The following is a 26,941-nucleotide window of genomic DNA, read 5'->3' on the forward strand; positions in this document are numbered from 1 at the left end:
CGAGATGGAGGTCCCCATAAACCCAGAGGGAGCTGGATCTCCAATCCCGTGTAGGGCAAAAAGTGGGTGGAGAGCCACGCCTGCCCCCTTCTCCTCAGTGGGGCTGGACAAGAGAAGGCGGCACAGGGAGACGAAGGGAAGGAATGGGGGGCCCACATTTAACCCTCTCCTTTGCCCCCCACCCCCATTGCTTCCCCCCCCCTTCAGATTACTTCACCTCTGGGCTCTTGGGCCAAATCCACACCGCTCTCACCACCATGCCAATTTCAACCGGGCATTTCTCTGAGCTGGATTTGAAGGTGGGTCACGAGTCGGTGGGCTCTTCCTCTTGGTCCTTAGTGTTTCCACCCCCTCTCTCCATTGACGGCCCCCACCCCCCTAGCTGGGAATCAAGCTCAATACTTATGCATGACAAAGAAAAAGCTATAAATAAAATTATATTGATATATCTTGGCAAAAATGTTTAAAGATAAACCAAGCAAGGATTGGAAATGTCACCAGATGCCGGGATCCTATTATCACACGGGGTGGACATGTGCAGAGGCAAAAAAATATTGGGCAAAAATTTGCATGTGGTTGGAAAGGATGAGACAGCAGCATATTGATTTAAAGCCGGCACTGTTTTCGTTGGGTATTTTACCAGAGAAATATAGTAAAGAAAATAAATATTTGGTTTTTCATGTAATAACCGCAGCTAGAATTGCATTTGCACAAAACTGAAAAACATTCCCTCCGAGGGAAAGGTAATTAAAACAAATATTAGACTGTGCAGAAATGAACAGATTAAGGTTGGCAATGAAAGAGAAGGAAGAATCAGGGTCTTATGAGATATGGGGATGTTTTTATCCCTGGGTAGAAAATGAATATAGACAAAAAAGAAACAGAAAATTGAATAATTTGGGAGGAAAAAAACCCCACAGAATTATAGGGGAGGAGAGTTGAATGAAAAGGCAATTGAAATGTAAATATAAAAGGCAAGATAAAAATAGATTTAAAACGATGTAACTATGAAATATGATGACACAAAGACTGTATCCAGATGACACACTGTCAGATTAATGGTGGAAGAGAGGCAATGGGAAAATAAAAATAAAACTTTTCAAAGTAAAACTGTATTTATATATATAAAGCAAAGGCCTCTCACAATGATGAAAAATTGCTGGGGTAAATAAAAAGGCACAAAAAGCAACAATTTGCAAGGATCATTTTCTGATTTTCTGTCTCCAGGACAAGCCATTCCCGGGATTCTTCCTCAAGTGGCTCCTTGGCCGTAAGTTCCTGGTGGTCACCTCTTCCTTCCACACCCAGGCCTCCCAAAGGAGTTGGACTACAAGTCCCATCCTTCCCAATAAGCAAGCAGAGGGAGAGGAGAGGGGGCCCTCTCTTCCCACACACACAAAAGGCTTTTATTTGGGGAGAGGGGATTACAAAATGCTTTCTTTTTTCTGTCTTTTTATTTTTTTGTCTGTTTCTGTCTTTCTTTTTTCTGTCTCTTTCTTTCTCTTTCTTTCTTTTCTGTGTCTGTCCCTGTTTCTTTTTTCTGTTTCTCTTTCTGACTCTTTCTTTTCTGTCTGTCTGTCTGTCCTTTTCTCTATTTTTCTCTGTGTCTGTTTCTGTCTTTCTTTTTTTCTTTTCTGTGTCTGTCATTTCTCTTCTCTTTTTTCTGTCTGTCTTTCTATTTTTCTCTGTGTGTTTCTGCCTTTCTTTTTTCTGTCTCTTTTATCTCTCTGCTTTTTTTTCTTTGTGTGTCTTTTTTCTGTCTGTTTCTTTTTTTCTTTCTGTTTCTGTGTCTGTGTCTGTTTCTTTTTTGTTTGTCTCTGTCTCATTCACTTTCGTCTGTCTCCGTTTCCTTTTTTGTCCCTTTCTGTTTCTGTCTGTCTGTCTGTCTGTCTCTCTCTCTCTCTCTCTTTCTCAGTGCATGTGTGTGTGTGTGTGTGTGTGTGTGTGTGTGACTGTGACTGCATGAAGAAGAGGGGCATGACCTCAACTGCAAGGAAGCAAACTGGCAACTAGTGCAGTTTACACAACAGTGGTGCAAACACACCACCCAAGAGGTCTCCAGAACTGTGCGTGCCCCTTCATTCTGCGCCACTTGTAGCTTCCGAATCCCCTTCAAGGGCAGCCCAACGTATAGCACATTGCAGTAGTCCAACCCAGACATGACCAGGGCATGAACGACTGTCTTCCTTCTCTGCAGATGCAAAGGTCAACCCGAAGACTGGGTGAGATGCTCCAGCAAGCCACCGGCGAGGTAAAGATACATAAAAATGGGGTATCTTGGGGTATCTTTGGAGCCAATGCGTTGATTCTATGCTCCCACCTTGTAACTCATGTGCTCCGTGGGGCTTCTCTTTCATCCCCCTCCCTCCCCCATTGCTTTTCTCTGCCACAGAGGCCGCCCACCCCGGATGCCCGACTCCTGAGCATCGCCCAAGGGACGCCCTTCCCAAGGAGCCCTGGTGGACCTCGCCTGTCTGCGGAAGCCTCACGCCGCCAACATCTGGAGTGCCTTCCTCCCCCAGCTGTTCACGCTCTTTGTAAACCCGCCTGGGAGACGATAGCGCACCTAAGGCAAAATAAATGCATACATTAAAAAAAATGAATATGTTGCTTAAATGGGACGTCACGGTGGGTGAAAGCCCCTAGCCCAGGGGGCCTCAAGCCCCATCTCATGGAGGGCCACGTCAGGGTTGTGTTTGACCTGGGAGGGAGGGGGGAAGGATGGAGTGGGCGGGGCCAGGATGGGTGTGGCGAGCACTACATCACCCGTGGGTGACCAAGTGCTCAGACTTCCCTCAGACCCCCCCCCTCCATTCCGAGCTCTGTTGCGGTCGTAAGTCGAGGACTCCCTGGGCCGATCCTCCCAGCACTGGAGGACAGACGTGGCATTAAATGGCAGCAAAATCAAATAAGGAAACAGATTTTTGCAAACGTTGATTTATTTACTCCACTGCTTCCCGTCCCAACCCCTGTTGATGAATTCCAGCAGCTTCCACGACCACAACTCCCATCATCCTTAAAGAGCCAAAAGCCGGGCTGCGCAGCCCCGCTGGAGAGTCCCCTGCATGGGAGAGGAGAGCCCCCCGCCCCAAAGGTTCTCCACGCAATGCACAACCTCCCAAATCTTGCAGGAGGAAGGTGGGCTCATCAAGAGTCTGTTGGCTCTGAAGCCAACGGACGTAAGTCTGAGACGAAGGGGGGGGGAAAGCGTCCACTTGTGAACCATCCCTGGAAGAAAACGGGCAGGAACTCCCTGCGTGTCTGAATGCATCCTCTGACGGATGAAAATATGGGCTCCTGGTTTCCAAGGCTGTTTGTCCAGCCACGCAGCTTCTCCTTCACGGCCTCTGCTTCGGATAATGACGCCAGAGGGCTCGGTTGGGCGAACAGCCTCTCGCCAAGAGGGGGCCAGGCCGGGTGCAGCCGCTGCTCACCAGTCCTTGGCAGCTGCTCATTGTCTGGAGGGTGCCGAAAATCCTTCCCTTGCCCCCGGGGCTGCTCCACGGGTGGCCTCTGCCGAGAATGAGCTGCCTCTGAGTGTGGTCCGGCAGAGGGGGCTGCCCTTCAGGGTCAGGGGGGAGGACGAGGAGATCTGGGAGGGGGAGGAAAGAAGGGGGAAGCGGTCAATCACCAGGGGACAGGGAGTTCTAGTCCTGCCTTAGGCATGAAAGGCAGCTGGGTGACTCTGGGCCAAATGACCAGGAGACGGGGAGTTCTAGTCCTGCCTTAGGCATGAAAGCTTGCAGGGTTTGGATTTCCTGGTGTGGCTGGGCTGGAGTAGCGGCCACGGGACTCACCTCCACCAGGACGTAATCTCCCGGCTGGGCTCGGACAGCTGACAGCCCCTCCGTCCCGTTGCTCATCTCCACGTCCGGGAAGATGACCTTGACCCCACCGTCGTTCCTGCCCCACAGATCCAGAGGGGAGCGCTTGCTGGGCTAGAAGAGATGGGGGTGGGGGGGTGGGGGGGGATGGAAACGGACGTCAAGAGACCGGGCAGCCACAGCATGCCAGCTGCTCCGAGGTGCCCACTGCGTCCCACTGGTCCTGGGGGAGGGAGAACGACTCACAATTGGGGAATTTTGCCTTTCTCTCTCTCTCATTCTCCCTCATTCTCTTTTATTCCCTTTCTCATTCTTTCTCTTTCTCTCTCATTCACTTTCTCCTTCTCTCTCTCATTCTTTTTTATTCTCATTCTCTCTATTTCATTCTATTTCTCTCTCTTTCTCTGTCTCCCTCGCATTCTCTCTCTCCCCCTTTCTCTCATTCTCTCTCCCTCATTCTCTCTTCCACATTCTCTCTTTTATTCTCCTTCTCTCTCCCTTTTTCATCCTCTCTCTCTCGCTCATTCTCTCTCATTCATTCTATTTCTTTCTCTCTTTCTCTCTTCCCTGTGTCTCCCTCTCATCCCCTCCCTCCCTCCCTCCCTCCCTCCCTATACCTCTAGAAAACGCTGGAGAAGCATTTGTCAGGACGGTGTAAGGTTTCCTGCCTTCGGCTGCAGGTTGGACTAGAAGACCTTCAAGTCCCAACTGTATCCCTATTCTTATCATCCCTATTCCTATTCTGTTTTATTATATTCTATTGCTATCCATCTCCCTCTCTCTCTCTCTCTCTCCCTCTCTCTCTTTCTCTCTCTCTCCACCTGTCTATCAACTGAATATATCCATCCATCTATTCATCTTACTTTTTCTTTTCCTTCCTTCCCATCATCTCTATCAACTTTCTTCTCATTCCTTCCTTTTCTTCCCTCCTTCCCTCCCCATCCATCATCTCCATCTCCTTCCTCCCCCCTCTCCCTCCCTCCCTATCTACTGTATCTATCCATCCATCTATCCATCTTTTTTCTTTTCCTTCCCATCATCTCTATCACCTCCCTCGCCTTCCTTCCTTCCTTCTTTCCTCTCTCCCTCTCTCCCTCCCTTCCCATCCATCATCTCCATCTCCTTCCTCCCCCCTCTCCCTCCCTCCCTATCTACTGTATCTATCCATCCATCCATCTATCCATCTTTTTTCTTTTCCTTCCCATCATCTCTATCACCTCCCTCGCCTTCCTTCCTTCCTTCTTTCCTCTCTCCCTCTCTCCCTCCCTTCCCATCCATCATCTCCATCTCCTTCCTCCCCCCTCTCCCTCCCTATCTACTGTATCTATCCATCCATCCATCCATCTATCCATCTTTTTTCTTTTCCTTCCCATCATCTCTATCACCTCCCTCGCCTTCCTTCCTTCCTTCTTTCCTCTCTCCCTCTCTCCCTCCCTTCCCATCCATCATCTCCATCTCCTTCCTCCCCCCTCTCCCTCCCTCCCTCCCTATCTACTGTATCTATCTATCCATCCATCCATCCATCTTTTTTCTTTTCCTTCCCATCATCTCTATCATCTCCATCACCTCCCTCGCCTGCCTTCCTTCCTTCTTTTCTCTCTCCCTCCCTCCCTCTCTTCCCATCCATCATCTCCAACCCCTCCCTCCCTCCCCCCCCCTCTCTCTCAAATTTTCATGCCATTCCCTTCACTCTCCCAAGTGACCCTGGAGGGAGCTGTGACCTCCAGGTGGAATCCCAGGCCTTCTCATCTCCCCTCCTCACCTGCCCTGAAGCCCTGACCAGCCCCCTGACCAGCCAGAGCCAGCTAGCCCCAGGACACACTCACCCCTTCCACCAGCACCACTTGTGTCTGACCCACGGCTGCCGCGTGGAGGCGGGAGGCCTCTTCCCGGAAGACGACGTTGAGCTCCTCCAGCCGACGGTGCTTCACTTCGGGTGGGACGTCGTCCAGCAGCCGGTGGAAGGCCCGCGTTTTCTGGAGAGCAGAGCGATGAAGAGCAGGAGGTCAGGACTAGTGAAAGCAGGAAGATGTCATGTTTCCAAAAAATGCCCTAATTGATTCATGAGCCTCGAGCCAAGTTTCAAAAGAAATCCAGTCATTTATTAGGAGCACCATTTCGTCAATACCGTATTGCAGTCAGATCTAAGCCTCGTTTGAATTATAGCTGAATTTTGCCCCTGTTCCTTCCCTCCCCTCAGTCTGTGTCATAAATCACATTCCCCAATGAGGTGCACCCCTCCCAAGCCTGCTGCGGTAATCTGAGATCCAACTTATCCAGGAAAGCCCCTGGGAGATGCCTCTGCACTGGTCAGCCCTGTAGGGTAGACCAGACAAAGAAAATAACGCCAGGTGGATCTAGAATGACAGGTAGTTTCCCAGTTACGACCACGACTGGAGCCAAAATCTCTGTTGCTAAGTGAATTTTGTCTCGTTTTACGGCAGTGAATCACTGCAGAGAAATTGCTAAGATGGTTGTTAAATGAATCTGGCTTCCCCACTGACTTTGCTTGTCAGAAAGTCGCAAAAGGGGATCGTGTGACCCCGAGAACAGTGCAAGCCCTCCTAAGTTCTGTCTTAGGCGTGAAAGCCAGCTGGGTGACTTTACGCCAATCACCAGGAGACAGTGAGTTCAAATCCCGCCTAGATAGATAGATGATAGATAGATAGATAGATAGATAGATAGATAGATAGAGATAGAGAGAGAAAGAAAGAAAGAAAGAAAGAAAGAAAGAAAGAAAGAAAGAAAGAAAGAAAGAAAAGAAAGAAAAGAAATAACAATTCAGCTCACAGCTGCAACATGGGAACATCTAACAAAATGCAATTCAAAGTAGAGAAAAGTAAAGTCTTACACTTAGGCAAGAAAAACCAAAAGTGCACATATTAACTGAGTGAAACCAGGCTTAAAAGCAGGAACTGTGAGAGGATCTTGGAGTCTTAGTGGTCAACCAGCTAAATAGGAGCCAGCCGTGTGCAGCAGCAGCCAAAAAAGCCAATGCAATCCTCAGTTGCATTAACAGAGGGATACAATCAAGATCAATGGAGGTACTAATACCACTCTATAAAGCCTTAGTAAGGCCACACCTAGAGTACTGCGTCCAATTTTGGTCACCACGCTATAAAACGATGTTGAGACTCTAGAAAGAGTGCAGAGAAGAGCAACCAGGATGATGAGGGGACTGGAGGCTCAAACATCCGATGGACGGTTGCAGGAACTGGGCCTGGCTGGTCTAGGGAAGAGAAGGACCAGGGGAGACAGGAGAGAACCTTCCAATATTTGAGGGGCTGCCACAGAGAGGAGGCAATGGGTCAAGCTATTCTCCAAGGCACCTGAAGGCCAGACAAGGAATAATGGATGGAAACTGAACAAGGAGAGATTCAACCTGGAAATAAGGAGAACATTTCTGACAGTCAACCCATGGAAGAGAAGTTGCCTTCAGAAGTTGTGGGAGCTTCATCTCTGAAGGCTTTCAAGAAGAGACTGGACTGCCCTCTATCAGAAATGCTGTAGGGTCTCCTGCTTGGGCAGAGGGTTGGACTAGATGACCTGCAAGGTCCCTTCCGACTCTGTTATTCTGCTAATGGGCACATCTGCCACAGATGCAAATCAGCCCCTAAGGTGCCCAGGCCTCACCTGCCGCTGGCTGTAGGCAAAGATGTAGGCAAAGTTGTAGCCGACCTCATGGAGGAGGGAGAGCGTCTGCAGATGATCGGCCTCCGTCTCCCCACAGAATCCGGTGATGAAGTCGCTGGTCAGCGTTGCCCCTGCAAACAGGAATAATAATAATAATAATAAATATTTATTTCTTAGCCGCACCCTCTCCCGAAGGACTCGGGGCGGCGTACAACGAAACATATGAAATAAATATGTGGACAAAACAAACATATAACAGAGACATATACCGAGACATACACAAGGAGGAGGTCGGCTGACAAATAAAACAATTAAAATACAGTATTTAAAAACCCCTAGATAATTAAATAAAATATAATTAAAATACCCAATAAAAACCCGTCAGGAGCGATATGGTTAAATCAAAGTTAAGCCAGGCCAGCTGCTTAGAATAGGTGCTTCACCTATAGGTGAATTCCATTTTCAGAGAGTCCTCATTTAGCGACCGTTTGTAGTTATATGACGAATCCCCCCCAAGGGTACGTATGACCCCATTTCCAAGTTCACCCGCCCGCATCTCTCCCCAAGCGGTGGGAGCTTCATCACTGGAAGCTTCCAAGAAGAGATTGGACTGTTTTATGGGCGGCATTTACCTCCAGCGAGGTTAGCAAAGACGTTTCAAAATCTATCCGCTAAATGTTGGAAGAGTAATCAGACACCAGGCTCCTATGCTCCTATGCTCCTATGTGGTGGACGTGCCCAAAGGGAAGAAAAATACTGGACTAAAATACATACCGTATTTTTCAGACTATAAGGCGCACCAAGATTTTGAAGAGGTAAATTTTTAAAAAAAGGGTTTTGCACTCTGCAGGCCTCCCAAACCCTCTGCGCATCTCGTTTTTTGTGAAAAACAGGGGTATGTAGAGAGTTTGAGAGGCTTGCAAAGTGCTCCTGGGGGGCTGGGGGGGAGCAAAAATGAGCAAAAAACAGGGCATGCATTTAGCAGGCTTGTAGAGTATTTCTGGGAGGGATGCGAAAATGAGCAAAAACCAGCACATTTTTTTGCTCGCTTTTGCCCTCCCCAGCCCTCAGGAGCACTTTGCAGGCCTCCCAAACTCTCTTCACGTCCATTTTTGCGAAGGGGGCGGGGTTTCAGGAGGCCAAAAATGCTGTATTCAGTGTATAAGACGCACCCAGATTTTCAGCCTCTTTTTGGGGGGGGGGGGGGAAGGTGCGTCTTATACTCCGAAAAATACAGTTCTAGGTTAGAAAAAATGACAAAGCAACATGAATATGTTTATTAAGATTATTAGTACAATTATTGTTGTATCTCTACTTAAAATAAACTGTGCACCCAGACAACAGGCTGTTCAGATAGAGATGGAATTTTCTATGTTTCAAAGGAAAAAAATGTATCAATAAAACATGGAATGTAATTTGAGTCTGGAAGCCATCGGAAAGCATAAATGAGAGACTCACCTGGTAAATAATCGCGGAGACGGTATACAAGCTCCAGGTATGACTCCCGCGTGTACCTGGGAGGATGAGAATGTGGGTGTCAGGCCCCAAACCAAGAATGACGCAAGGATTCTTTCAAAGTGAGTTCTATACCTGCAGACAGAATCTTGCCAGGCTGAAGACTCAACGCTCTGCATATAAACTCTGGGAACTGTTGAGGAGGGACTGTCTTCCTCCTCTTTCTCTCACACAGGCTATCTGTTATCTCTTACTCCTCTGCAATGCCCCCCTCCCTCTTAGCATGCCAACCTCCTAACTATATTCCATCACATCATGTGTACACTCCCTCACCTGTGGACTTCAACTCCCAGAATTCCTCAGTCGCCCTGTCTCAGGCCCCAAACCAAGAGTGATTCTTCCAAGCTGAGTATTGTTTCACACCTACAGACAGAATCTTGCCAGACTAAAGACTCTACTATCTGAATCCACAATATACTCTGGGGAATTATTAGGGAGAGGCTGTCTTCACTCTCTTTCACACACACACACAAATAACATCTGGCCTGAATTGCCTCTTATTCCTCTGGAAACTGACTTCTCCCTCCTGGGAGATCCATTTCCTGACCTCATTCTATCCAGGTGGCAAAATTAGGCAGCCTCAAATCCTCTTCAAACGCACAGGGACATGTGCTGAAACAGGATAGGTCCGTGATGGGGAACCAATGGCACACGGAGCCGCATTTGATGGCACACCAGCTGTCAGCTCCAGCATGGATGTGCGTGGTGGCCAATTTTGGATAACGGATTATATTGTCAAACCCAAAAGAAATCAAAACATATATATCCTATTGCTGTTAGTGCAATCTTGCCAGCTCCTATCAACTTAAGAGTTCTCTATGAAAAGATTACAGAGAAGCAATTTCCTACAATTAATAACTTTATTTTGGATTTGCTATCGTATTCAATGAGAAAGAAAGAAAAAGGAAGAGGGAGAGGGAAGGAAAGGAAGGAAGAAGAGAAAGGGAGAGGAAAAATAGAGAAAAACAGAAATGAGAGGGAGAGAAGAGAGAGAGAGACCCTATTCCCACAGAAAACACTGAGCCATGAAACCTGGGTAGGCATGGCGGGGGGGGGGGGATGCCATGTGACCAGGTGGGAGTGATGTTGAGTTGGCCACGCCCACCCAGGTGTTGTGGCTCCGGGTGTTTTCTTTTCTGTGGGAAACGGATCCAAGTGTGTAGGATTGCAGACCCCCTGCTTTAGTCTAGACTCTTTTTGTTCTAGTGCAGTGATGCGGAAACTTTTGTGGCTCGCCTGCCAAAAACAGGGGGAGCGCAGGGGGGGGGGGTGTCGTGCGCAGGCGTGCCACACCCATAATGCTTTGAGCATGACCAGCGCTCCCTCCCCCATTTTTGGCGTGCTTTTTTCGCGCTCCCCAGGCTCCAGAGGCTTTATAGGAGCCTGGGGAGGGCGAAAACAGCCCCTCCACCCACCCACCCACCCCCCGAGGCCCTCCGGAGGCTTCAGGAGCTTCCCTGAAACCTCTGGAGTGCGAAAAACCAGCCCTACGGGCAAAGCGGAAGCTCAGGGACTTACTCCTGAAGGTTCCTGAACCCTCCGGAGGACTAAAACCGGCCCTACTTCCAGTTTGCTCATAGGGTTGTTTTTTTGCGCTCCAGAGGCTTCAGGGAAAATGGAGGCGAAAAATGGCCTCAAAAGAAGTCAGCTGGCCAGCACACATAACGCCTCGCGTGCCATAGGTTCGCCATCACAGTTCTAGTGTTTCCTGTTACTGTTATATAGTTGAGCAGTAAAGCACATGGTGACTGTGTTCTTTGCTCTGTGCGGTGACACGAATTTCCTCAACGTTTTAGCGGAATGGGCTGCTGAGAGGGGGTGTCACATTGCTGCAGGTTTTCCATGTGCATAGCAGCCCCTACAGTACCACTCACATACACACAAACACACATCTCACCCCCTCTTCATGGCCTCCAGGACACGGGAGCTGCCGCTTTGGGCGGGAAGGTGCACCTGTTTGCAGACATTGTGTCTTTCCCGCATGACCTCGAACACCTGCGAAACGCAAAGAGGTCGTCATTGGCGCACTGCTGCTGTCTGTCGGTGAGGAGGAGATCAGCGGGGCCCAACCCACCTCATCCGGGAAGTCTTTGGGGTGCGGAGAAGTGAAGCGGATCCTCATCTCTGGATCCACGGCAGCCACGCGGTCCAGAAGCTCTGCAAAACGCAACCCGCCCTTCTTGGCTTTGTAGACGGTCCGGAATCCTTGCCTGAGCTCAGGCGATGCCAAGGAGAGGAAGTGGACCTCGGAGGTGTCCCGGTAACTGTTGACGTTCTGGCCCAAAAGGGTCACTTCCTTCACACCCTACGAGGAGAGAAGAGACGAGGAGAGGCTTGTCCATTGCTTCATGTTTATGACCATTGCTGTGTCCCAAGTTCAATGGGGAAGACAGATTTACTGAGCAACTGGGTTACCAACTTATCAATTGAAGTGATTCACTTAACAACTGCGGCAAGAAAGGTTGCAAAATGGAGCAAAACTCACTTAACAAATGTCTCACTGAACAACAGAAATGTTGGGCTCATTTGTGATCATTGAGTACTACCTGTACTGCGGGCTAACTCACTGCTCACTGCCAGCAGTTTGATTCTTACCAGCTCAAAGTTGACTCAACCTTCCCTCCTTCCGAGGTCAGTAAAATGAGGACCCAGATTGTTGGGGGCAAGAGGCTCGCTCTGTCTGTCTGTCTGTCTATCTATTGTCTGTCTGTCTGTCTCTCTTTTATGCTATCTCTCTATTTCTATATCTATATCTATCTGTCTGTCTATGCAGTCTATCATCTATCTTCTATCATCTATCTGTCTGTCTGTCTGTCTCTCTCTCTCTCTCTTTTATGCTATCTACCTCTATCTATTTCTATATCTATATCTGTCTGTCTGTCTATGCAGTCTATCATCTATCTATCATCTATCTTCTATCATCTATCTGTCTGTCTATCTGCGTCTCTGTTTTATGCTCTCTCTTATCTATTTCTATATCTATATCAGTCTGTATGTCTATGACGTTTATCTGTCTGTCTGTCTATCATCTATATATCTGTCTGTCTGTCTGTCTGTCTGTCTGTCTGTCTGTCTGTCTATCTATCTATCTATCTATCTATCTATCTATCTATCTATCTATCTATCTATCTATCATCTTTATCACCTGCCTGCCTGCGAACCCAGAGAGCTGAAGTCCACCCATTTGAAAGCTGGAGAATTCTGGGAGTTGAAGTCCACAAGCCTTAAAGTTTCAAGGATGGACACCCAACCTGGTATATGGTCTCCTGCTTGAGCAAGGGGTTGAACTAGAAGACCTCCAAGGTCCCTTCCAACTCTTCTGTTGCTCTATTCTGGACTCCCCATTGCCCAGAAGGGGCTGAGAGGAACCTCTCTCCACCTTCAGCAGAGTTTGCAGGGACTCATCAGGCCTGGTCAACGGTTCACGTCAAAGGCCTCTTACCTGGTCTGAGAGCATCTGCACTTCTTGGAGAATGGAGGCCAAGGGCCGGCTCCGTTCGCGCCCACGCGTGAAGGGGACGATGCAGTAGCTGCACATGTTGTCACAGCCACGCATGATGGACCTGGCGAGAGAGAAAGCGATTCCCAGAGAGCATTAATGGCTTTTTCAAGAGGCAATTGGACTTTCTGGGTCTTTTTTTGAAGCGGTTTCGCTTCTCATCCAAGAAGCCTCTTCAACTCTGACTGGATGATGGGGCGGGGGGGGGGGAGGGACGGGGGAGAGATGGAGGGATTTATATGCAGCTGTCTGCAAAGGACGCAGACTTATCTCCCAACGCAGCCTGTGAAGGGACACAGCTCAGAAAACATCCTGCAGCAAGCACAGCTTCGCACCACAAGTCCTTTCAGCAGTTCCAAGAAGGCCCCGCCCCCATTTGCACCCCTCAGGTGACCCTGAGGATAGAGAAAAACCTCCAAGTGGCCTCAACGTCCCTCTCAAAGGATGCAAATGACCAGCTTTGTCTGCAAGGAGTAGAAATCCTTCCATCCCCACCCTCCAGCTAGAGCTGAAGAAGCTTCTTGGATGAGAAGAGAAACGTCTTTGAGGGGGGGAAAAACCAAGAAAGTCCAGCTGTCTTTTGGAAAAGCACTTCTGGAACAACCATGACCTGAACGATGGAGAATCTCCACAGAAGAAGACGGAGAGCTGCAGAGGGTTGGGTTTTTGTTTTTTTGCAAAAGGAGATCAGCACCAGGCACGCTAGACATCATCAGGAGCACAAATGGAACTCTTGGAAGCATTTTTATTCCAGTAAGGCTCTCTCTCATTTCTCTCTCTCTCTCTCATCTCTCTTTCTATCTACATCTAACTATCTAGCTCTATTGATCATTATTTAGCTGCCTAGCTATCTGGCTAGCTATCATCTATTTAGCTATCAACTCTATCAACGTAATCTCATCTAACCCCTAATGTAATCTATGTATGTCAATCTATCATAGCTAGCTCTCTGGTTATCATATATCTATCATATCTATCTATCTATCTATCTGTCTGTCTGTCTATCTATCTATCTATCTATCCCTCCCTCCCTCCCTCCCTCCCTCCCTCCCTCCCTCCCTAATCTAATCTAGCTATGTCAATCTATCATAGCTAGCTCTCTGGTTATCATATATCTATCATATCTATCTATCTATCTGTCTGTCTGTCTGTCTATCTATCTATCTATCTATCTATCTATCTATCTATCTATCTATCTATCTATCTATCCCTCCCTCCCTCCCTCCCTAATCTAATCTAGCTATGTCAATCTATCATAGCTAATTACCTAGTTATCATCTATCTACTGTGTTTCCCCGAAAATAAGACACAGCCTTATTTTCTTTTGACCCCCAAAATAAGCGCTTGGCCTTATTTTTTGGAAGGTCTTACTATTTTTGAGGTGCGGGAGGAGGCGACCGTGGTCACCTCAAGGCTGCTGCTGTGTTGCATTATTTTCAGGGGAGGGCTTATTTTAGCGCATACGCTCAAAACCCCAATTAGGCTTATTATCCAGGGAGGTCTTATTTTCCAGGGAAACAGGGTAGTTATCACCTTTCTAGCTGTCTCTCTCCCTCTCCAAGGGAGATGGCCAGCTTAAAAATATGAACTATACATCAATCAATCAATCAATCAATCAATGTTCACCTAACCCTAACCCAGAGCCCTTCCCCAAGGAAGATAGGTGGTTAAGAAACATGAACTTTGTATATATTGATCAATCGACCAACCAATCTATCAATCAATCCCGGACATTTTCCACCTTCCTGGCTCCCAGGTTGGATCAAAGCAGGAACAAACCAGGTTTCCCCTTACACGAAGGCTGTGGTGGCACCAGGGCTGAGGTGGACGGGCAAAATGTCTGCGTAGGTCTCGTCCAGAGAGAGCAGGACGTTGGCCGCCTGCTGCCCGGATTCCGCCACTGCCAAGAGCCGGGGCAGGTCCCGGTAAGCGTCTGGGCCAGCCACAATGTCGACCAACTTCTCCTCGTCCAAAATTTTCTCCTTCAGCCTCTCGGCCATGCAGCCTGCAAGGAGACGCAGAAGGGTGAGCAGAAGAGAAGAGAAGGGCAAGAAACCTTGATCTGAAGATGCCACGTGATTTCTCCTCCCTGCCACAGATTTTACAGGTTTATTTTTATTAATAAAAATAGTTTTCATTAAACATTTTTACCTTTAAAAACAAAAAAAAGAGACACAACAAACAAAGGAAAAAAACTGAGATAAGCTTAACCATATAAAATACCGTATTTTTCGGAGTATAAGACGCACCTTTTTCCTCAAAAAAACAGGCTGAAGCTCTGGGTGCGTCTTATACACCGAATACAGCATTTTTGGCCTCCTGAAGCCCCACCCTCTTCACCAAAATGGCCCTGCAGAGCCTTCTGGAGGCTTTCAGAGAGCTCTTGGGGGCTGGGGAAGGCAGAAATGAGCAAAAAAAAGGGGCGTTTTTGCCCCCCCCCCCCAGCAGCACTCTATAAGCCTCCAGAAGGCTATGCATGCAATTTCTTTGACAAAAAAGGGCCCGTTTTTGCGAAAAATGGGCCATTTTTTGTTTGTTTCCCCCCCACCCCCGCAGGAGCACTCTGCAAGCCGCCCCCACGCAAGGCTATTCATGCCCTTAAAAAAAACGGGTCCGTTTTTGCAAAAAACGTGCCGTTTTGGGAAGGTTTGCAGAGTGCAAAAACTTTTTTTTTCCTTTTGGAAAGCTCTTTTAACTGATTGATGAGAATTAGATTGATCAGGTGCTGTGCCAGCAGAAACACCTCCCTATCTACTGTATTTCTCTCTCTCTCTCTCTATTTCTCTCTCTATCTCTTTACCTACCTACCTGCACACACTCTCTCTCTCTCCCTACCTACTGTATTTCTCTCTCTCTCTCTCTCTCCCTTTACCTACCTACCTACCTACTCTCTCTCTCTCTCCCTCCCTACCTACTGCATTTCTCCCTCCTTCTCTCCCTCTCTATCCCTCTATCTACCTACCTACTTTTTTAAAAAATTGCCTCTTCAAAACCTTGGTGCGTCTTATACTCCGGTGCGTCTTATACTCTGAAAAATATGGTAGTTATACAGTCTTCTGTCTCGGCATTCATGTTTAGCCTTTGTAGTTCACCATTCTACATTGCCTTCCCACGAATAAAGACTTCTATTTCCTCTTTTGGCTTCTGTTTTCTAACCACTTATAAATTCTATTCCTTATTTTATAAAAATCCGATTCTTCTCTTCCTTTTAGTTCCATGGTCATTTTGCAGATTCAAAATCCTGATCTGCAGAAGAAATGGAGCCTCTTTGGGTCTGGCAATGGGGAGGATGGGGAACCACTTTTTAATACTCCCACGGATTAAAAGTCACAGCCAAGCGAGCACCCGCGGCTGAAAATGTTTCCCATTTACAGGGAAGCATTCAAAGGAGGGTGACACTTGTTTCAACACAAGTTTTCATTATTATTATTATTATTAAGATCAAGATACTCCCATATAACACCATTCCTGCGCGAGCTGCACTGGCTGCCTGTGGTTTTTCGGGTGCGTTTCAAGGTGTTGGTTACTATCTTCAAAGCGCTCCATGGCATGGGACCTAGTTACCTGCGGGACCGCATCTCACCTCATACATCCCTACGACCTATCCGCTCTCACAGAGAGGGACTCCTCCAGGTGCCATCCGCCAAGCAGTGCCAGCGGGTGGCGCCTAGGAGTAGAGCCTTCTCTGTGATGGGCCCAACCCTCTGGAATGACCTCCCCCCCGATATTAGAACTACTAATGACCTCCGCTCCTTCCGACAGAAGCTCAAGACTCACCTGTTCCGACTAGCTGGCTTAGCCGATTGATAGTTCCATCTTCCACCTCCTGGCAAACATTTTATTGGGGAATTTTTTAAGGGAATTTTAATTGTATTTGTATTTTAACTAAGAATTGTACAGTATATTTTTACCTCCTCCGTCTACGTCTACGTCTACGTCTACGTTTATGTCTACGTCTACGTTTATGTCTATGTATTTGTAAATTGTTTTTAACATGACTGTACACCGCCCCGAGTCCTGCCTAGGAAAGGGTGCGGTCTAGAAATAAAAGTTTATTATTATTATTATTATTATTATTATTATTATTATTATTATTATTATTATTATTATTATTATTATTATTATTATTATTATTATTTAGATCTTCACCCATTTCTTACGCCTTTGCATGTGAATGCTTACCCAAAAAATATACTCAACTAGCATTTTATCCCACATTTATTATTTTTATAAATGACTCAAGGTGGCGAACATACCTAATACTCCTTCCTCCTCCTATATTTCCCATCACAGCTGCCCTGTGAGGTGGGTTGGGCTGGCCCAAAGTCACCCAGCCAGCTTTTGTGCCTACGGTGGAACTAGAACTCACCATCTCCCTGTGACTGGCCCAAAGTCACTGAGTTGGCTCACGGGCCTAAGGCAGAATTAGAACTCTGTCTTCAATTAGGCTTTTGTGTCTAAGATGGGACTAGAACTCACCGTCTCCTGGTAACTGGCCCAAAGTTTCCTGGTGATTGGCCCAAAGTCACCCAGCCAGCTTTCATGCCAAGGTGGGACTAGAATTCACAGTCTCCTGGTGATTGGCCTAAAATCCAGCCAGCTGGGAACTAGAGCTCACTGTCTCCTAGTAATTGGCCCAAAGTCACCTAGCTTTCATGGTTGGGGCAGGGCTAGAACTCACGGTCTCCCAGTTTCTATAGCCTGGTGCCTTCACCACTGACCTGGGATATCGAGGTGAGGCCCCTTCTAACTATGGGTAGCTCCAGCTTTTGAAAGACCTGGCCTAACCACCGATCCCAGTCCTAAGTTCCCAACCCAGAGGAGAAAACAACCTCCCCCCAAAATGGAAAATTCACCTACCTGATTTCCAGATGCTCCCACTCCAAGCCCCAGGTGGTCTCCCTTCCTGCAAGACCCTTTGCTATGAGCGTTCCCATTACCTAAGATCCCGATCTGCAGAGACCCCCGCGAACGTTGCCGTTTCGTCTTCAGAGTTTTGAATACCCGCAGGCGATTCCAGACCGTCTGCTCGGCCTTCTCCCTGCCAAGCAAGGAAACATGGGTGAAACTTTGACCAGGCCTGAAGAGTCACTCAAAACTCTGCTCGGGGTAGAAGAAGAGGTCCCGGGTTCTTCCCAGCCCCTTCTGGGAAATGTGGAATCCAGAACAGAATAATAGAGTTGGAAGGGACCTTAGAGGTCTTCTAGTCCACTCCCATTTAGGTAAGAAACCCCATGTACCACTTCAGCCAAGTGGCTCTCCAGTCTCCTCTTAAGATCCTCCAGTGATGGAGCTCCCACAACTTCTGGAGGCAACTTCTGTTCCAGTGGTTTATTGTCCTCACTCTTAGGAAATTCCTCCTTGATTTTAAGTTGGATTTCTCTTTAATAGGTTTCCATCCCTTATTTCTTGTCCTGCCTTCAGGTGCTTTGGGAAATAGGTTGACACACACACACACACACACACACTTTTCTTTGGCTCAACCCCTCAAATATTGGAAGGCTGCTATCCTTTTCATTAGATAGAATAGGTCTCCATGGTGCAGCCTTGATGGAGAGGTGGAATAGAATAGAATAACAGAGTTGGAAGGGACCTTGGAGGTCTTCTAGTCCAACCCCGTCTAGACAGGAAACCCTATACCGTTCCAGACAAATGGCTATCCAACATCTTCTTAAAGACTTCCAGTGTTGGGGCATTCACAACTTCTGGAGGCAACTTCTGTTCCACTGATTCATTGTCCTAACTGTCAGGAAATTTCTCCTCAGTTCTAAGTTGCTTCTCTCCTTGATTAGTTTCCACCCATTGCTTCTTGTTCTACCCTCAGGTGCCTTGGAGAATAGCTTGACTCCCTCTTCTTTGTGGCAACCCCTGAGATATTGGAACACTGCTATCCTGTCTCCCCTAGTCCTTCTTTCTCTTAAGCTAAACATACCCAGTTCCTGCAACCGTTCTTCATATGTTTTAGTCTCCAGTCCCCTAATCTAATCATCTTCGATAGTCAAGTCCACGTTTCAGTCTGTTCTAAAAGGGGCACAGCTCAGGGGCACCTGGGGTTTCTTCCCCCCTTTCAGAGACCCCCAAAGACAGGCCCACAGGAAGGCGTCAACCATCTAAACCAAATCACAAGGTTGTGTGGACAAGGATCCATAAATCAATTAAGGCTGTCCATGCAACTCACACAGGGGGTTGTGACTGAACTGATCTTTCTAGGGTGGGGGGGGGGGATGCTAACCCAGCAACTCCCCCCCCCCACCCTCCCCAAAGGAGCTGTTTGCATAAAAACCAGAGTCAGAAAGAAACAAGTAGTGACCAAAACTGGATGTAAATATTCCAAGTGTAGCCTTACCAAGGCCTTGTAAAGTGGTATTAACCCTTCACGTGATCTTGATTCCATCCCTCTGTTGATGCAGCCTAGAACTGTGTTGGCTTTTTTGGCAGCTGCTGCACACTGCTGGCTCATATTTAAATGGTTGTCCACTAGGTAAATGGTGCTACACATTGCAATTATTTCCAAATCCAAACAAATCAGCAAACTCTCTTACCTGATGGAACATGTGACAAGCAAAACCACGTCAGCCTGAAATAGAGGAGGGAGGGGGAGAAAGAGCTGGAATTATTAAACAGGGAACAGGGGAAGGAAGAAACATTTCCTCCTTCTGTGGGATCAAACCTTCCTTATCTATAGAGAGAGAAGACTTAAAAAGCTCCATTTGAGCAGAAAAAGTGCAGTCTCCAGCATTCAGGCTGCGCTCAGAAAAAGGGAGGCAGAATCTGCTGCTCCAAAATTTTATGACACAACATTAACAACCATTAATGCAGGGGCGTCCAAACTTGGGACCTTTAAGACTTGTGGACTTCAACTAGCTGGGGAATTCTGGGAGTTGAAGTCCACAAGTCTTAAAGTTCCCAAGTTTGGACACCCCTGCATTAATTGAATTTTGGGTCAGGGTGGAGGAGACAGGACTGTTGTGTCACAAGACACAATGTGACTCAGAAGAGGAAGAGGAGGAAGAAGAGGGAGGAGGGAGGAGGAAGAGGAGAAGAAAGAGAAGCAGGAGGAGGAGGAAGAAGAGGAAAGAGAAGCAGGAGGAGGAGGAGGAGGAGGGAGGAGGAGGAGGAGGGAGGAGGAGGAGGAGGAGGAGGAGGAGGAGGAGGAGGAGGAGGAGGAGGAGGAGGAAGGAGGAGGAGGACTGAGTGATCTTTGGTGCTGACTTTGGTCATTTCCTGGCAGACATTTCATTACCAAACTTAGGAACATCATCAATGCTAGAAGGGAGTGGGGAGGAAGAGGATTGAGGGGTCCTTGGTGCTCTCTGAGCTTGGTGGCTTTCTTGTAGACATTTCACGACCCAACTTGGGCGGCCAAACGTAGATATTGTGCCACCCTTATTGCGTCCGCGGATAACCGCCCTGCTGCCCTGTTTAGGGTGACCCGCTCCCTCTTGTCACAGGGGACGCAGGGGGCACCTTTACAGGGCAGAGCAGAGGAATTTGGGGAATATCTGCAGGACAAAGTCGCTCAGATCCGGAGCGGATGGGCCCCACTCAGTGGACCAGACGAGCCGCCAACAGCGAGTCTTGTGAGACCATCCTGGGAGGAGTTTGATTCTGTTGCCCCCGAGGATTTAGATAGGTTGCGTGGACGGCTGCGACCCACCACATGTTTAATGGACCCGTGTCCCTCCTGGTTGGTACTGGCATCTTGGGAGGTGACACGAGGCTGGCTTCTGGGCCTGGTGAATGCCTCATTGGGTGAGGGATCCTTACCAACCGCCTTGAAAGAGGCGGTGGTGAGGCCCTTACTTAAGAGGCCCTCACTCGACCCAATGGAGCTAGCTAACTATCGTCCAGTTTCCAACCTTCCGTTTCTAGCGAAGGTTGTTGAGAATGTGGTGGCCCAGCAGTTTCCACGACACCTTGACGAATCCGAGTATCTAGACTCACGCCAGTCCGGCTTCCGACCTGGGCACAGCACAGAGACAGCCTTGGTCGCGTTGGTTGATGATCTCTGGAGGGCCAGAGATAGAGGTTGCTCCTCTATCCTGGTCCTATTAGACCTCTCGGCGGCTTTTGATACCATCGACCATGGTATCCTATTGCGCCGGTTGGAGGGGATGGGAGTCGGAGGTACCGTTTTGCGGTGGTTCGGCTCCTACCTCTCCGACCGGAAGCAATGTGTGTTGACAGGGGGACAGAGGTCGACCCCGAGGCCACTCACTTGTGGGGTGCCACAGGGGTCGGTCCTCTCGCCTCTCCTGTTCAACACATATGTAAAGCCGCTGGGTGAGATCATCCGTGGTTTTGGGGTTGAGTATCACCTCTACGCTGATGATACTCAGCTGTATATTTCAACTCCAAACCACCCCAACGAGGCTGTCGAAGTAATGTCCCGGTGTTTGGAGGCCGTCGGGGTCTGGATGGAGGACAACAGACTTAGACTCAACCCCTCCAAGACTGAGTGGCTGTGGCTACCGGCACCTCGATTCAGCCAGCTGATTCCATCGCTGGCCATAGGGGGCGAGCAGTTGCCCCCTGTGGAACGGGCGCGCAATTTGGGCGTCCTCCTTGATGCCCGGCTGTCAATGGATGACCATGTGGCGGCCGTGGCAAGGGGGGCGTTCCACCAGGTTCGCCTGGTGCGCCAATTGCGCCCCCTACTGGACCGGGATGCCCTACGCACGGTCACTCATGCGCTGGTGACGTCCCGCCTGGATTACTGCAACGCTCTCTACATGGGGCTGCCCTTGGGACGCGCCCGGAGACTGCAGTTAGTTCAGAATGCAGCCGCGCGGGCTGTGATGGGGAGTACGAGGTACTCCCACGTAACACCTCTCCTGCGCGAGCTGCATTGGCTACCTGTGGTTTTCCGGGTGCGTTTCAAGGTGCTGATTACCATCTTTAAAGCGCTCCATGGCACGGGACCTAGTTACTTGCGGGATCGCATCCTCCCACATACATCCCTGCGGCCAATACGCTCACACAGGGAGGGACTTCTCCTGGTGCCATCCACTGGACAATGCCGGCGGGCGACACCGAGGAGTAGGGCCTTCTCTGTGATGGGCCCAACCCTCTGGAATGACCTCCCCCCCGACATTAGAACCACTTCTGACCTCCGCTCCTTCCGGCATAAACTGAAGACCCACCTGTTCCGATTAGCAGGCCTGGCATAATTCAACTGTCCCTCCTGGCAAACGCACTATATCTGGTTATTTTAGGGGTTTTTTAATTCACTGTATTTGTTTTTAGGGGTTTGAACTTATTTTAATCTGCTTTGTACAGTTCTTTTAATGACATTCTTACCTCCTCCATGTCAACTGTCAATTGTACATACTTAATTTTATTGTATCTGATATATTTTGTATGAACTGTACACCGCCCCGAGTCCCTTTCGGGAGAGGGGGCGGTCTAGAAGCATTAAATTAAATTAAATTAAATTAAAAACTAGGCAATGTCACAAGGGTTGCTAGTTCCTTGATTGGGATATTGTTTACTTCTTGACTGCTGATATCGTGGTAATCTTAGTGAAGCCTCTACTCATCTGGGGGTTGAAGGTGTTTTCCGCATCAAAAGAACTACTCAACAGATAAACAAGCTAACAGTAAACAATAGTCTAATCAAGGCACCAGCAGGAACATTGACACCAATACTGACAAGCCACTAGGATCTAAACCGAGAGAAAACCCCCACTCCCTTCTAGCACCAATGATGTTACCTAGTTGGGTCATGAAATGTCTGCAAGGGGGCAAAACAAGCCCAGAGAGCACCAAGGGCCCCTCAACCCCCAGATTGTGCACTGGGTCGGTCTGGGGCAGGGCAACGAACGGGCACTCCCATTATTCCAGCCACTGAGGCCACTGCGGGAAAGTGCCCAGCCTGGACTTTGGGTACCTCTGCCAGGTTGCTGGTCCTCTGGTAGCCACTCCGCTGGAGGATAGCCCAGGCCGTCTCCGTGTCGCTGACATTCATCTGGCATCCGTACGTCTCCAGGTAGACTACGAGGCAGAAGTGGAGGAGGGGAGGTGGAGGAGGAAGAAGAGGGGGAGAAGGAGAAGAAAGAGAGGAGGAGGTGTTGAAGGAGGAGGAAGAGGAGGGGGACGAGGAGAAGAAAGAAGGAGGAGAAGATGGTGAAGGAGGAGGAAGAGGAGGGGGGAGGAGGAGAAAGAGAAGGAGGAGGAGATGGTGAAGGAGGAGGAGGAGGTGAAGGAGGTGGAAGAGAAGGGGGGAGGAGGAAGATATGGTGAAGGAGGAGGAGATTCACTTAACAATTGTAACTTAACAACTGTAGCTGTTCACTTAACAACTGTGGCAAGAAAGGTTGTAAAATGGGAGCAGAACTTATTTAACACCTGTCTCACTTAGCAATGGAAATTGTGGGATCATTTGTAGTCGTAAGTCGAGGACTACCTGTAGACTTGTAAGCAGCCCCTCCCTGTCCCTGGACAAATGCCCATTTCTCACAGAGGAGATGCCCACCTGGTACCTACAACTAAACCCATCTAGGATAAAAGTTCTCATCCAATTCGACTTTTGGTCACCATAAGGACAGTTTTCTTAGCAGCAACAAGGAAAACTTGGCAGCTTCATTCTGGGACTCTGGGACCTAATTTACCCCCTCAGGATTTCCTTTTTTTAAAAAACTTTTTATTAGATAAATATTAAAACCATTGGACATAGTGCGACATTTCTTCATAAACATTTCCGTATAGTGTTTGGATCTTGCAACAATTACATTTTATATCCATTACGTAGGTGTGTGTGGTCAGTCAGATTACCTGTCCGTTGATCCTTTCTTTTATATAATTACTAATCATACAAATACATATCCGATTCCTACCTATCACACATTCTTAATACCCTATTTTCCAATTCTTAGCTTGTCTGTGTTTTTCTGTCCTGGCCTTTTTCCCTCCTTTCTAACCACTGGTACCATTTGTTCCAGATTTTGTGATATCCCGTCTCCCCCCTCGTCTTTGAGCTCTAGAGTCAGCCTGTCCATTTCTGTGCACATCAGTATCTTATATATTATTTCTTGTTCCAAAGGAGTCTCTTTATTATTCCATTTTTGTGCAAAATCCAGTCTTGCCACTATTAAAATACGCAGCATTAAATATAGTCAACCTCAGGATTTCCTAGTAGTCTCCCATCCTTCCAAATTCAAATCAGGTTCAATTCTGCTCAGGACCAGACTGCTGTTTCATCGTTTCACCCTATTTTGCCGATGTGAGAAAACTGGTTATGCAGCAGGACAGAATCTCCCCAAAAAATGTCCCTCTACAAAATCAAATCAGCATCTGCGTAGCATTTCAGAGAGTGGTGCAGAGGTGGCCTAGAGGTAGAGCTCTCGCCTCACAATCATGAGGCTGTGAGTTCGATCCTAGGTAGAGGCAGATGTTTCTCTCTCTGGGCACAATGAGAATGTATCTGCTGAACAAAACTCCGCATTGGCGACAGGAAGGGCAAAACACTCTGCTAGCTTCATCCAGTTGTGCAGACTCCACCCCGCAAGGGATTATGGGGGTCATTAAAAGCCAATGACGTGTGACATTTCAGGAAAGGTGTGATGGAGTGGCCGTACTCACCTTTCTTCGGGGAACCTGCCAAGGTGATGGGTCCAAGGTAAGGGGCGGGGTCTTCTAAGACATCAGCTGGCAAGCGGTGGGCATCCTTCACAGGGGCAGCCGATTGCAGGAAATGCTGCAGAGATGGACCCCCTACCAGTTTGGAGCGGAAATCCTCGAGGCTTCCTCCCCCTTTCTGTTTTTCGAGGGGGGTCCCGGGATCCAGACCACAGGTCGAAAGCCAGGCCTGGAATCCTGAGCGCACGGACCGACACAGAGGCCTCGGGCAGACCAGCGCACCACGCAAAGCCAGCATCTTGGCACGAGGCCCTCCTGCTCCCTAAAGCAACGGATTAGAACGATCAGTGGTCTCTTGCTAGCTGCCATTCAAACAAAATGGGGGGGAGGGATATCGTTTCAAAAACTGCTATGAATGAATGGAGAGTATGAATGAATGAGCAGGTCTGTCTCAAACTAACCCACCTCATAGGGTTGTTGTGGGGAAAAGAGGATTAGGGATTTTCTCTACCAAAAACGTGTAGGTAGGTAGGTAGGTAGGTAGGTAGGTGAGGGGGGGGAGGGAGAGAGGAATTAATTAGAGATTAGATAGATGATAGGTAGGTAGGTAGATAGATAGATAGATAGATAGATAGATAGATAGATAGGTAGGTAGGTAGGTAGGTAGGTAGGTAGGTAGGCAGGCAGACAGACAGACAGACAGACAGACAGACAGACAGACAGACATGATTAGAGATTAGATAGATGATAGATAGATAGATAGATAGATAGATAGATAGATAGATAGATAGATAGATAGATAGATAGATAGACAGACAGACAGACAGACAGACAGGCAGATGATATAGATAATTAGAGATTAGATAGATAGAAATAGATTGATAAATTAGAAGATAGATAGATAGATAGATAGATAGATAGATAGATAGATAGATAGATAGATAGATAGATAGATAGATAGATAGATAGATATTGGATACAAATTAGATAAAGAGAGATAGAGATTAGATAGACATATTATATAAAGAGATAGACGGACAGATAGAATAGATGGATGGTAGATGACAGGCAGGCAGGCAGGCAGGCAGACTAGGTGCATAAGTACATAGGTAGAATAGACAGATAGAATTTTATCCTGACTTTTACGTAATGAACGTAATCCTTAATCCTCCTCCCTGTTTTGCATGTTTTATATTTTTATACGCATAAACACAAATATGAAAATCCGTCTGTAGATATAACTTTATAATACTATTACAACTATCTATTTACAGGTTCTATTATATACATATACATATATATATACATATACATAATATACATATACATATACATATACATATATATATGTATCTTCTGTGACTAAAAAGATGGGATAAAATTGTGGGTGGGTGTAATGTATTATACACACAGACACACATTATGCCCCCTTTATAGGCGCAGGAGACCCCTAATCCTCCTGCCTCCTCTCTTCCCCACAACAACCCTGTGAGGTAGGCTGGCCGAAAGGTGCTGGCCTGGAGCCCCTCAGCCTCCTTTCATTCACTGCTTCACTCAATAAATTATCATCATAATTATTACTAGTATTATTACCATAATCATTATTATTATTATTAATAATAATTTTATCCCACCTTTTCGGGCAGAGAACACCCCCTCCCCCTTCCCTAGGAAACCCCCACCCAGGGAAGGGAGGGGGCGGGAGAGGGGCGTCTCTTACCGGGGCTGCCCGTGGGAGCAGCGCCGCCCACCAGAGGCAGGAGGAGACGGGGAGATTCCAACCCACGACCCCCGGGACGGCCGGGACGAATGGGGGCGCCTTTTGAGTGAAGGATACCGGAAGTGCAGAGGGACTTCCGGGGGGAAAGAGCCGAGAGCCGACTCCTCATACGGTAGCGCGGCGCAACCTCTGACCACGTGGGCGACTGTAGCCCTGCGGGTGCGTTGCCCAAAGTGTCCCCCTCTAGAAACGCTGCCCGCGGAGCAACGTTCCGGCCTCTAATTTCTGGCCTGGATCGTTCCCTTTCTTTCTTTCATTCTTCCTCAGTCTTTGGAGTTTTAAGAGGGGTGGGCTTCAAACCCCCGCCCCGAAGACCCCAGTCAGAAATCAGGAGGACTAGAGAATTGTTTTTCACACTTAACCACTTTTGAGATGGATGTATGGACTTCAACTCCCAGAATGCCTCAGTTGGGAAGCGGAGGAGTATTTTCCCAGCTTGGGATTCTGGGACTTGAAGTCCACCCATCTTAAAGGGGCAGAGTCCTTGGAAACACTGTTATGTGCCCCACTGCGCTGGTTGGTCCACTACAAAGCATCATTAACCTTAATCACTGTTTACAATTTATATCTCTTTCTCTTTACCTCCCTCGGATAAAGCGGCATTTACAATAATAATACAATAGTAGAGTTGGAAGGGACCTTGGAGGTCTTCTAGTCCAACCCCCTGCCTAGGCAGGAAATCCTATACCGTTTCAGACAAATAGCTATCCAACATCTTCTTAAAGACTTCCAGTGTTGGGGCATTCACAACTTCTGGAGGCAACTTCTGTTCCACTGATTAATTGTTCTCACTGTCAGGAAATTCCTCCTCAGTTCTAAGTTGCTTCTCTCCTTGATTAGTTTCCACCCATTGCTTCTTGTTCTACCCTCAGGTGCCTTGGAGAATAGTTTGACTCCCTCTTCTTTGTGGCAACCCCTGAGATATTGGAACAATGCTATCATGTCTCCCCTGGTCCTTCTTTCTCTTAAGCTAAACATACCCAGTTCCTGCAACCGTTCTTCATATGTTTTAGTCTCCAGTCCCCTAATCATCTTTGTTGCTCTTCTCTGCACTCTTTCTAGAGTCTCCACATCTTTTCTACATCGTGGCAACCAGAACTGAATGCAGTATTCC

The 26,941-nt window shown here is 47.9% G+C and overlaps 2 protein-coding genes across 2 annotated transcripts in view; one reads left to right on the forward strand and one right to left on the reverse strand.

Annotated features, from left to right (window-relative positions):
• The window catches only part of LOC309390161 (uncharacterized protein), a 39,714-nt gene extending 37,115 nt beyond the window's left edge, over nt 1–2,599 (forward strand). Inside the window, exons 8-11 of the mRNA XM_081949248.1 lie at nt 208–299; nt 1,228–1,270; nt 2,198–2,251; nt 2,393–2,599. Coding sequence (XP_081805374.1) covers nt 208–299; nt 1,228–1,270; nt 2,198–2,226 — 164 coding nt within the window. The 3' untranslated portion in view covers nt 2,227–2,251; nt 2,393–2,599. The remainder of the gene's footprint in view (nt 1–207; nt 300–1,227; nt 1,271–2,197; nt 2,252–2,392) is intronic.
• Nucleotides 2,600–2,921: 322 nt separating this feature from the next.
• On the reverse strand, nt 2,922–25,874 carry CDK5RAP1 (CDK5RAP1 mitochondrial tRNA methylthiotransferase). The gene is made up of 14 exons (XM_081948101.1): nt 25,768–25,874; nt 24,051–24,369; nt 22,360–22,463; nt 19,014–19,048; nt 17,412–17,512; nt 14,266–14,476; nt 12,415–12,535; nt 11,047–11,277; nt 10,870–10,967; nt 8,916–8,971; nt 7,458–7,588; nt 5,651–5,800; nt 3,798–3,938; nt 2,922–3,592 (listed from the first exon to the last, which is right to left on the reverse strand). Exons 2-14 carry the CDS (start codon nt 24,343–24,345, stop codon nt 3,452–3,454), a joined length of 1,815 nt encoding a protein of 604 aa, XP_081804227.1. The 5' UTR covers nt 24,346–24,369; nt 25,768–25,874; the 3' UTR covers nt 2,922–3,451.
• Between the last annotated feature and the right edge of the window lie 1,067 nt (nt 25,875–26,941).

The sequence above is a fragment of the Natrix helvetica genome, assembly GCF_964273705.1.
Source record: "Natrix helvetica genome assembly, chromosome: 3".
NCBI lineage: Eukaryota > Metazoa > Chordata > Lepidosauria > Squamata > Natricidae > Natrix > Natrix helvetica.